Genomic DNA, 13530 nt, shown 5'->3' on the forward strand with positions numbered 1-13530 from the left:
TATAGTTTAAGCAATGTACTTGAGGTTAAATAAAACTCAGTAACATTAAACAGTATTAATATTAAATGAATGCGCGGTCATAAAACATTTACGTAAGTTAGAAGCAAGGCTTTGTATTAAATAAAACTATTAATGTTCAATATATTTGCGATAAACATAAAAGGTGATAGTTCACGTGTAGCAACATTTATCTGGTAAGTGTAAATTTATATTTTTATTTGAAATGCGGAATTTATATTGATGCACGAGATTGTCATTGAAATTTCTTGTTATATACTGTACACTTTCTAAAATTCTAGCGCTTGTTTTTGGTTGTACTCGAATTATGTAATTGATTATCAGCGACAATCAAATATGCACACAATCAAATTGTACGGTAAAACAATAAGTTGATTTAGTTATTTTTGTTTTATATTAAATATTACGATCTTTTCAATTTTATTGAATGATTTGATTAAATTATTAAATTATATAATCATGTTATCTTACACCATATATTCTATTTAATGTAAATCTTACAATTATGGAGTTTCTGATTATTTAATTAATTCTTTTATGTCTCTTTGGTATGTGATTATGCGATTTTTAATGCTGTTATGTTTCGTAATCAAGTAAACCTCTCAAGTTCAATGTTATGCTCAGGTAATATATTTGACCAAATAAAATATTAGTATATTTTAGTTATTGAGTAAAAAATTAATATATTTTTAAATAAAGTAAATTAGTTATAATAAAACATATTATATTAATTTACCGTGTCTAATCAAAAACAGTAAAACAATATAAATAAATAGTAAAAATTTGATACAATAGTAAAAATATAACGTGTAATAAATCATTGCTGGGAAAATATAAAATGACAGGATTGAAAACAAAATTTGACAATAAATCAAAATTTAATAATGATTTTGATATTTATAAAATTATTTTCATTTTTTTTTGTCTTAAACAGTAACGCAAATGATATAAAACTTTATGGACACTTTGATTTTCTTCTAGAATACATTATTAAGAAATTTTAATATAAATTATTTAGGAGCTTCACTAGCATGTGGATGTAAAGAATATTAATATAAAATTTGAAAAAGTAAGTTTTATTTAATACATTCTGGACTTGATGAATGAGACGAATACAAATTATTTTTTATTACATTTTTTATTTCACTTCAATAATTTCCAAATATATTTTCAACTATGAAGTAATTAATTTCAAAATATTTATTACGTATTAACAAATTAATTATAATTTTTATTATATAAACATATATTATTCACCTATCAGCTTTTAAATAGATTTAAAAGTTAACCCTTTTTATAAACGGTGATGTTAAGTAATAATTTTAAAAAATTGAAAAATTAATTTTATACCGAACTTTTTAATATTATACTTTTGGCTTATTATAATTTCTTGAAATTATTTTAAAAAATTAATACTTGTATATGATAAAATTAGAGATTAAATTTATATTATTAAGCAAGCTATTTTATTTCTATAATTTAAAGTAACAAATATTCTTTGACATGCTAACATGAAAATTAATATTTGTTATTGTGAAGAAGTTTCAATAAAATTTAAATGCATATCTACTTAGATTTATTTATGTAATATACTGCATTGTATTGTGAATGTAATAATTAACTAGATAATATTTCATCATTCTATTCGATTTGATTTTTGAAAATGTACTTTAGATATTAATGCTTTATTGACCTTATAAGATATAAATGAGAACTGTGATTAATAGAAGTAATATCACAATGTAATAATAAGGCAATGATATCAGCACTTCTTAGAAACTAACTTGTAATGGGACAAAAATAGTATATTTATTGTAATAAAATTTTGTTATAATATTTGGGTATGCAAACTTTAAACTCACAAATAACATACAAAGTTTTCGTCAATAGCCTATGCCTGTATGATATGTAGTAAAAATGCAAAGTAAACTCTATCATATCAAGATATATATCGTACGTTGTTTGAAATCCTTGACGCATGACGTGTGTAAAACAAAACCAGAGAATTTCGTAGCGTATTACTGCATTATTTGATGTTACGGGTGGGTGTTTACGAAAGACTTTCCGATAGAAAGACAACGCAACGATTAACGCTTGGTAAAGTTGGTATCAAGCGCTACTGTGCCTTAATTGAGCGGCGACATGTAGGTGGTGTAACATAATACATTTAATTGCTCGATTATAAATCATGTACTTAATTTAATTAGGGATATTTTCATATTATGAGAAAAATTTTAAACAGTTTTCGCGTGTTTACTAAAACAATGGTATCAAGTATATTAAATATGGAGATCATGTAGAGCGTCTATTGGTAATATATTATGATTTAAACAATTCATCTGTGCGTCAATTAAATTTGAATGCATTATAAATCAGGTTACCTCCTTAGCTACATGTATATGTAATCTACTTAGTCTGAGAAAGTATATATTTCATTCGCATTCATCAATAGTTTAAATTGACAGAATAATGTATTTGTTGTTTTATCTTTTGCTCCATTTTATGTTTAGAACTTTGATTATATTAAATGATTTGGTATTCTTAAATATTTGGTAATGTATTATTTCTTAAATTATGAAGCTGCAATTACGAGTTGTGATAAGTAGCGTACTTGAAATTTAGTACCAGTTTAAAGAATAAAACTAGACTATATAATACAATTAGTAATAAAAAATCCTTGTGTATTTTATTTATTTATTTTTCTGAATTCATACTATTTAAAAAATGAGTATTAATATTATATCGAGTGAAAGGAAATAGTTTGAGATACGCAATAGGTATTTACTATAGTAAAGAATAGTATCTTTGACTGGCTTTAGTTATTTTTCCTTTCACTTGCTAAGATTTTAATGGTAATTTTTTTAATTTTGCGGACAAAAATACAATAAGAAAGATTCAATTTTGCATTTACCTCTATATAACAAAATTACCATTTTCAATAAATTGTTACAATTATTTGTTAATTTTTAATAATGGAAGACATAATATAAATTGTGTTTAATATACATTTAACAAATCGAAAGCCATTTATGAATTATTGATATATTAAATTTGAATATATTATAAATAACATTAAGATATATTAATATACTAAAATTAAAAGTATAATATATTTGTTTCAAGATCTGTTCTGATTTTCCTCTGAGAATATTATAAAGAAAGGAAATAATAACAGAACAAAAATATTTTTAGATTAATTATAAAAATATTTTTCACAATAATAATAAAAAAAAAATTAATATTTCTTTATAAAGATGTTAATTCTACGTTACATATTTTTTATATGTATATTATAAAACATAATTTAAAAATGAGAGAATAATAAATAATAGATTACCATAAATAACAATTAGTAATTAAAATATCATTTCACTAAATATATAGTCAATTATTATTATTAGAACAGTTTTCAAAATTTAATGTATTTAATTATATTGATATTTAAGGTATAATTTTTTTTTTAATCTAATGTATTAAATTATTGTGAATTATAAAGCATACTATTTATTAAGTATATGTTTGCATCAAAAAGATTTAATAATATGAGGAATAATTATTCATGGAAATAGAATTTCTTCATCATTAAAAAAATTAAAATATGTAAATGCTCAAATTAAGTAAGAAGGTATGAAAATAACAATTAAAATGAATGGTCATACTATATCATTATCATAAATTTAGTGCCAAGAACTTCTGTACCAATTTTATTAATAGAATTTTAAATTGAATTTACTTTCTTCATGAATACATAATCCTATTTTAAATTATATACAGTAAGCATATTTGATTTAAAAAATTCTATGGTATAAATTCTATGGTTTCATTACCTATTGAAAATAATGGATTGTAAAATAATTATTGGGTCATAGAAAATGTAACATTAATATTAAGTAGTTAGTAATGTATTTTTAACCAACATGTATGTGACGAATCGAATTTTATTATAAAGTATAATGTATATAGATATTATAATATTTTTTGTTAGTGCAATGAAACCGAAAATTTAACTTTTATTATTATTGAAGGAACTTTCGATAAATTATTTCAAATCGTTGTGTAAGAATAATCGTTCTAAAAATTGCATAAAATCAGTAATATTAAAAAACTGTGGTTAATGATAGTATAAATCAGTATAATTTTATTTTAATTTTATAATTACATTTAATTTTTATTGTATTATTATCCATTCCTTTAAAATTCAATTGTAAAATAATACTGTAGTTTATTTTATATTATTAATTTATAACATGATTATTTGGAATAAAATATAATAAAAATAATTTATTCCCTAATTGAAAATTTCTAATTGTAAAGCGTATAATACAATTTATAAAGAAATGTCAGAATTCCAATGAATTAAGTAACAATACGTTTGTTAATTGAATATATTATGTACACGTACTTTACATATACATAAGTAAAAAATTTTTTATTATTCCATATATATGTATATAAATCATGTGTATAATAATAATAATATATATATATATAGGGGAAGAGAGAGAGAGAGAGAGAGAGAGAGAGAGAGAGATTTGTAAAAACTTAAATGTTTAATTCTTTATTTATGTACTCTGTAAATCTGATATCTCAACAAAAAGATACAGAGGAGAAAAAAAGTTTATTTCAAGTATGTTACATCCATGCTCAATTACTATTTGAGTTAAGTACTGTTATAAAAGCGTGTATAAATGTATCCCTGTATTATTATTATAACTCAATTGTTACCACGATAATTTCAAGAAAATAAATTGGAAATAAATACGAGTAAATCGGGTGCAACACTTCTAAATCGATCTCTTTCCGGTGTGTCGCATAACTTTCACGCTCAAGCTATGAAACCCCAAACCGTTCGTATATAGTTCCACGAGATTTCCCGGTTCATTGAATATTGTTGGGGACCACTTGTGCCCTGGGTAACTCATTGGAAACAATCGCACATTGAGTAATAATTATTGTGACTGTTGACAGATATATAAAGGCAACCGAGGACCCTTTAGCGTCAGAATCCAAAAAGTAATCCGTGGCTTTAGTGGCTCTAGTAACTTTGAATACGACAAGTCGAGTATGGAGTTTATCGTGAGTGATATACTTTTTATTCAAAAAACTATCTTGAAACTATATTATTATTTGTATTCTCATTCGTTCTGATTTCTTTTGAATAGAAGGGTAAACAGGTAGAATAGAAAAATAAAATATAAAGGGTGATATTTTAATGATTTCTAAATGAATAGTATCAATCAATATAATTATTCAGTATTGTAAAGCATTACTGTTCATTTACCTTTCATTTTCATTATGTAATATTTTATATTTCTAAAATACTGTTAATATAATAGTATTGATATCAATATTTAAGTATTAACATTTTTTTGTTTGAAATTTAATATATTAATTTGTACTTTCAAAATAAAATCAATAAAACTCTTACGATATTTTTTGCCTTATATTTGCCCTGTTTTTTTTTATATTTTTAAAAATTTTTTGAACAATATGAATTAGAAGTAATAAACGTTTATTTAGTAACATAAAATTACCAATAACAAGTAATATTACATTAAATTCATATTAATTATTATATTAACTAGTACAAACAATATCGTTTTTTTATATCAGTATCAAACGCTTATTAACTAATAAAGTTTATTATTTTTTATTCATTAAAAAAAATTCACACTTCTATGTAAATATAAATTTAAATATTAAGTACCACGATTGTCATTAATGAATATTGACTAAACACAACAAGAAACAAGAATGCTTACTTTCATAGCGAAACTCATCAACACTTATTGCAAAATCAGTTTTAATGGAAAGTCAGTGAGTGTACTCATTCATTACTTACGATTCCCACAAAATTTTTTAATGAATATTGTAAGCTCTCAGAAATACTAACTAACCGTAGAATTTCAAAAAATACGAATGCAATAAATAACTTAATAAATACTAATATTTAGTATTTATTAATAGTTTTTCTTTCATAACTTTCTAAGATATGTAAGTTCATATTAAAGTTTGTGACTTTAAATTTTTCTACGATTTACAATATATTTTAATTTTTTTTTTATTTCTACTATTCAAATATACAAAAAAAAATATATATATATATATAAATTAAAAAGTAGGGAGCTTTAATAAAGGCGCTATTTTCTAACTTTTTTTATTACGAAGTTTATTTTTTACTTTCTAAAATATATGAACATAATGTATTGTAAAATTATTATTAAAAAAATCAGTTCAGTGAAATTTCCCTTTACACAGACATTTAAAAATATAATTTGAAATTTATTTTATAAAGTTGTATTGGTTATTGTATATAAATAAAGTCAGCAACACATACAAGTATAAACAAATAGCATAGATGGCTAATAATTTGTGATTAAAAAAATTGTAATTTCAATGACATACGAAGCTTCATCAATATCATGGAGCACGGTACTTTATATCCATTAAAATCTATGATTATAGTTAATTCTTTTTTTATAATATACATTATTTCCTATTACTCATCTCATTGCCCTTAATCGCATAGCAGTAAAAGTCATATAGAAAGGTTGCTCCCCTATTTATAGCTTTAAAATAAAAACTAGTTTTTTCTTATGAAGGTGTGTCTCGTATGTCTGCTGGTAGTTGCACTGTCTTCTCAGGCGCAGCATCGCAATTATATCGGAAGGCTTTCCGCACCGGCTCCAGTCGGCGAAGACGGACGCGTCGTTGATACCCCGGAAGTAACTCGGGCCAAAGCTGCTCATCTCGCGGCTTTCGAATTAGCATCCCGATCGATCCATCACCACGGACGTCCGAGTAATCGAGAGTTATTATCTGCTCTTGGGGCTTCCGTCTACTCTAACCCAAGTTACTTCAGCACCAATGTACAACATGGATCTTATGGTTATCGTGGACCACCCGCTCCTTTGGACCATGATGTAAGATCTATATTAATATATTAATAGTGTGCACTAAGACGAAAGGCTTTACTTTGATATAATTACATATGACTCTACATTATAAACGCTTCTTTAGACTTTACATAGGTAATTCATTAAGACTAAATACAAGACCTCAACAATGATGCTCTGATATCCTCTGCTGAGGACATCTTCCTTATTTATTTTCATGCAAAATTAATATTAGAGTTTATTGTGTAAAACAAAGTTTTTTTTTTATTTTAAACGTAGATTTATATAATTCTCGCTTCTCAATAATTATTAATTGAAAGAATGTAGCAATTTTGACCTAAACCTTAAATATAACAGTTTCCATTATCTATTTATAATTAAAAATTTCCAAAAAAAATCTAATAAAGTGCCAACAAAATTAATTTAATGTGAAATAATAAAAGAACAAGACTCATATAATTTGTAAACTTATCGATAATGTATAAATAATTTGTTAAAATTAAGAATCATTAAAACAGACTTCCCATTCTGCAAAAAACATTAATTTTTATCAAAAGATAAATAGCACTTTAAAATTTTAAATAAAAACTTTTTTAAAAACGAATGAAAATATTACATAAATACTTAAGAAAAGTTATATATTTTTTTAACATAACCAGTCATATGAAAAATATATTATAACAAAATTTGATTTTAAACAGATTTATAGTAAATATTAAATTAATTATTATTTTATATTCGTACATTGGACTTTTTAAAATTTCTTTATACATAATACGTGCATTTTAAATGATAAGAAATATATAGAAATTGTCTATTCTTGATAATGCATACATTAAACAAATTTATAATGTTTCGTGGAAATGTTTAATTGAATTATTACATTAAAAAGAGAATTATGAATTATTCATAAATATTTTATGAATCGTTAAACATAAAAATGTAAAGTGAACATATGTTTCGAAACAATATTATTTTCATATCCAAGTATTATTATTATTGAAAAAAATAAGTTTTGATTTTAAATTAATCAATATAAGAGTATGTAATAAATTAAAGTGTTATGAGTTTTTCCTGTTTCGCTTTTGCAAATATATTAACATTAGATATTCTAACACTGTTCTTTTATTGTTCCAAGTTCGTTTATTATTTAAACTGTAAATTAATTGTGGCCATTGAAATCATTTAGAATTTTTATAAGCTGATATTATTTTTTTCATTATTTCTAAATGTTACCTATTATATATTATTTCGATGCGAGAGTACGTTAAATTATTAAAATTTAAAATAACGAATTATGGGTTTATTTTTTAGATTAAAAAGCATTAAGGATACATATTGTACAATAAATAAAACGAAAAATTAATGTTTCTTTAATAGCTTGTTGGATTGCTAAGTAGTGCAAATTTTATATTCGGTTCTATATCGTTTACCAATATGGAATATTTTATTAAAATTATCGGCGAACCACATTTTTTCAGTATCTAGATTTCATAAAAACTCAAGAATGCTAGAAAATTTTTTATCCTGAAATATATATGTTCATCTAGTACAGAAGAATACATGTCTTGTAAAAAATTTCACTTTTTACAAATATTATACTAAATTTTAAATTATAAATTGTTATTCATTTTACAAATATTGTATTTCACACGTAGAATCCCTTTTTTATCACTTATAGAATCCATTAAATTATAATTTGATTCTTTTATTAATATATGCTTACAATATATTTTCTAAAAATGTTTTAGTTTATAATAATTATTTTTTATAATATCTAAGTGACTACAAATTCTAAAGTTTTATTAATATAAAATTTTGTTATAAATTTTACAAGATTATTTTTACAAGTATATCAAAATTATAGTACAATATATTAAGAAGATAAAATAGCAATAAATAATGAATATGAAAGAAGCTATTATTTCATTATGTATGCTAATGTACTTATTTAAATCTCAATATTGCATAAGTATCAACACAGATTTGCATGTGTAACTAATATGACATACTAAGTTAATAAAATTTATTTTTACCGGTTTATTACATATTATATATTTAATATAGAAATCATTTTTTATTTTTTTTTATGTATTTAATTTATCTGCATTAATTAATTAAGCTTTTTTACTTTAACTAAAGTTTCAATAAAATTTGTTCTCAATCACATTATCGAATTCTTATACGTTTCATTTTGTTAACATTGGTACTAGACATCATTCCAAATATGGCTTTATAAGGTTTTAAATCGTTTCGTGTAGTTTTTCAAGATTTTTGTTTTCATTTTTTTTTTTTTTTACCGAGTAATAAGTCATAATTGAAACTGACAATTCATTGAAAACGGTAAATATATTTAAATACATTTATAAATTTATCATGGCATGTAATAAATCACAAACCACGTAATTTATTCACTCTTACTAACACCAATAAATTATAATTATTTAAAAACAATAATGAATTATAGTTTTTAATATACATGTTTATTTAATATTTACACTAATTATATGTTTTTACTTAAAATAATTTATATTGTTTTTATAGAAGAATATATAGGTACGATATATACAGAAGCTGTCCTTAATAAAAGTAAAATATAAATTAATATTTGATATAGGTTTACATATATCAAACAAACTACAAAAAATATGATTCATTGATTCATAAAATTCAAAAGCTTGTAAAAGAATAACATTATTAAAAGATTAGTGGTACTCTTAAAATTAGGATATTTCAAATACACTTCTTATATGTTATTATTCATTATAAAAAATTAATATAACTATTTTTAATTTCGATGGATATAACTTTTCAATATAAGAAATATAAAAGTGGAAAATCAGGTATTTATCTTTTCTTCAATGTTAAATATTTATTTTCACATAGGATGTATATTGTATTGTATATAGTATATATATACATGTATATTGAATTTTATATATAATATAATAATTGTTACTTATTTTTATAAATAGAAGAATCATATATTCATATTTTTTTAAAGAGAATATTTCTTATAAAATTTATATTTTCTTTAATAAGAATTTTATTCGTTGAGATTTTAAACAATATTCATATTTTATATAAATGAATATTTAAAAAGAATCATTTGAAAAATGAGTTTATAAATAAATTTGTTATTATTTATTAATTAATTAATAGAAAAATTAAAACTTTTAGATGCCTTGCATGTGTTTATTAATAAATTTGTTATTCTTTATTAATTAAATAATGCAAAAAGGAAAACTTTTAGATGCTTTCAAATATAATTAATATATTTTCATAGTAAATTATATATTTTAAATGAATTTACATAAACTCTTGAAATAAATTTTACACTTACGCTTTTTTATGATTGAAATGCGGTGATATTTAATTTTCTGATAAACGATGGATTTTTATAATTTATAATTTAGTACATTTTAACTATAACAAGTATCCTTTTAAGAATAAAATTTTATCTGTTAAATTATTTATAACTATTCAATTTATAAGTAATTTATAACTAATAAAAAAATTATTAAAAACATTAAATTATTTACAATACTATTGCATGCTATGACTTAATATTTATATTTATCTGAATTGAAGTTGGAGAAATAACATTGTGACTAACTCTAAATTACTTGTCTAATAGAAATCTTTTAATATGCCACAAAAAACCAATTTATTAACTGCAATTTTTTTTCTGTTGAATTTTCTCATCTTGCATAATCAGTGAATGATTATGTATTAAAATTTATAAAAAATAATGAAAATAAAATAAATAAATATAAAATAAATAGATTTTTTAAATTTATGTTATTAGTTGATAAGTAGTATTTTTTTAAATAAATTATTTTTGTACTAGTTCTTCAACTTTATTTACCACAAATACTAAATTTTGACATTTTTTTTAATCACATTACTCTTAAAAACTTTAAATTTCATGTTTATTGCAATTTCTTCATGCACTTGAAAATGAGTCGGTTAACACTAAATGAATATATAAATTTGTATAATAAAAAATTAAATCTTTATGTTATTTATGAATAATTCGAATATCAGATTAATAGTTAATGTTTAAATTTATAATAATATAATAAATGTAGTATTCTCTATTTGAGAAATTTTTCAAATTATTTTTATGCAAATGTTAATTAATAATTTGAATGTTTTCTTTACATTTCTATATTTTATGCCCGTGGATATACCCCCCCTTCATACACAAAAAATATATATAGATTTACTCTATAAATTGGTTAGTGAGACTAGTACAATATTTACTAATATTTTCATTAATAAACAATACTTAAATAATGCAATGTTAACGTAATAATTATGGGGAATCTTTTACGTAATTTATGATTTTGCTTAAAATGATTACCAAAATATGCTCCTAGTTTTCATATAAAAAATTCAACCGCTATTTGATTTATTTTTAATTTTAAAAAAAAAATACACTTTTATTTTGAAATTTTAAAATCAAGAATAAATTTATATGATTTGGAGCGACCAGTTAAATTTATTTTAATGAGTAAAGATTTTTTAATTTTAAAAACTATTAGAGTAGCTTTAATTATTTTTAAATTTAATTTATTGTCTTTATCACAATTTTATAAAACTATATTATCTTAAAAAAAGTATTTTAATGATTGATCTAGTCAAACATTTTTAAGCGTAATCGTAAATTTGTCACGCCTTAATGGTTTAAGATCACGTATGATATAAGAATGTAGTAATGTATTCATCAATAGCTAGTATTCGCCACTCATTATCTTTTCTTCATATAATACATATCGAAGAATCAAAATATAAGAAAGCCATGCAATTTGAAAATATACATATCCTTAGAAGAGTTGAAAAAGCAAGTAGTATTATAAAACATACATTTATAAGTTATTTCAAATTTTTTTGCGTTAATAATTTAGTGTGCTCATGAAATATATAAGCACGTTTACGTATTTCATGGGCGTAAATTTGTATTGGTCCCAAAAGAAATGGTACTAAACATGCAAATACAATTGTAAATACATGCTAACTTATGAAATGCTATCATAAAATTACCTATAGTATACCAAATAATTGGCTTGGAAATTGTTAATACAGGGTCGAGTGGTGGACACACCTGAGGTAGCACAGGCCAAGGCCGCGCATTTTGCCGCTTTCAGCCAAGCTTCATCGCGTTTCGCCGGCAACCGCGATGATTATTATTCCGGCGCTTCTTACAGTGGTAACAGTGCCGACGAGGATGACGGGAGCAGCAGCAGTAGTGTCGAGACCCACGCCTCGACCCACTACCAAGGCCCGCCTGCACCCCTGGCCCAGGATGGACGCGTCGTTGATACACCAGAGGTCGCGCACGCCAAGGCCGCGCACTTCGCGGCCCTCGACCGCGCCTCCCACGGGCACCGAACCTCCTACCATGATGACTATTGAGTTACCTCAATAAGTTGTCACGTTATGTAGCCCATAGGAAGATAAAGTCACTTCATTTTTAATGATAGAAGTCTTATTTATATATGTATATGTGAGGAGTGGATGTTGACAGGTACGAAATTTTGGCGACATTTAAAGTTGCGTAGTAAGATGTGATTGCAGTGTAACATACAGTTAAGTTGTAATATTACTTCTAAAAAATGTCATAATGAATTGTTAATGGAATTTGGCGCCATTTAAAGTTGCAGGACACGCTTCAATCTTCATTTATTAGTGTATTTAGCTTGTATGAAATATATATATATATAACTAAATAATTATTAAGTCAGACTTTCTAATGTATTATTTTTGTAGTTCGCTTTCAATTATTATTTATTTGCACGAATAAATTTACGCCTGTAAACAGAATTCGATTTTAAAATTGGTTTATTTTCAGTACGATATATTAAGTAATTATAAGAGTCGCGATGTATATGAATGAAATTTATATTACAGTTGCGCCAATAAAAATAAATATAATGTTTTACGGCACAAAATAAAAAATAGCACCATTGAAGAAAACACGAAATAGCTATTTCATTAAAAATAATAAATATATAAATAAATAAGCTGCGTAACGTAGATTTTTTTTAAATTACAGAATATAATTACAGAAACAATGTTTTAAATTGACCAAATAAATTATACATAGTTGAAGCGATCCAAAAAGTATATTGTGAACAATCTTGTAATTTAACTTATAATCTTATAAAATATTATTATATAATAGTTTAATTAATTAAGTTTTATTTATAATTACATTATTACATTATAAAATATAAATAGTATGTGTTTATAAATTAATAAATTTTTGGCAAATATTTTAATAAATAAGTAAAAAAATATACTAACATCACAAAGTTTCATTTAAAAATTGTGGAAAATATTATTAATACAACTTATTTAACTTAAGAAATGAAAAAAATATGTCATTTGTAGATAACGTTTGTGAATAAATTACATCTAACATAATAAATAAATAAAAATACGAAAAGAAATAGAATTTAATATTATTTCATACAATACTTTTATACTTTGGAATGGAAACAATTAATAAAAAGACAATAACAAATATTTATAATAAGAATGTAAAATAATAATAATCTTCTTCGTTAATAATAATATTATTAATATTATATCTTTATTTTGATAAAAGTAT

General features: G+C 23.0%; 1 protein-coding gene across 1 annotated transcript; it reads left to right on the forward strand.

Annotated features, from left to right (window-relative positions):
- Nucleotides 1–4850: 4850 nt before the first annotated feature.
- LOC105360820 (pupal cuticle protein-like) lies at nt 4851–12332 on the forward strand. Its single transcript, XM_011497820.1, has 4 exons — nt 4851–4865; nt 4987–5094; nt 6621–6941; nt 12003–12332. The coding sequence occupies exons 1-4, from the start codon at nt 4851–4853 to the stop codon at nt 12330–12332; spliced, it is 774 nt and encodes a 257-aa protein (XP_011496122.1).
- Nucleotides 12333–13530: the final 1198 nt, after the last annotated feature.

This window comes from Ceratosolen solmsi, unplaced genomic scaffold (genome assembly GCF_000503995.2).
Source record: "Ceratosolen solmsi marchali unplaced genomic scaffold, CerSol_1.0 scaffold47, whole genome shotgun sequence".
In the NCBI taxonomy this organism is placed as follows: domain Eukaryota; kingdom Metazoa; phylum Arthropoda; class Insecta; order Hymenoptera; family Agaonidae; genus Ceratosolen; species Ceratosolen solmsi.

Bases quoted from the DNA above. Each gene is read 5' to 3' on its own strand.
- LOC105360820 (XM_011497820.1), top strand. The intron at 5,095-6,620 runs GTGAGTGATATA...TTTCTTATGAAG, and splicing joins AGTCGAGTATGGAGTTTATC to GTGTGTCTCGTATGTCTGCT. The intron at 6,942-12,002 runs GTAAGATCTATA...TTGTTAATACAG, and splicing joins CCGCTCCTTTGGACCATGAT to GGTCGAGTGGTGGACACACC.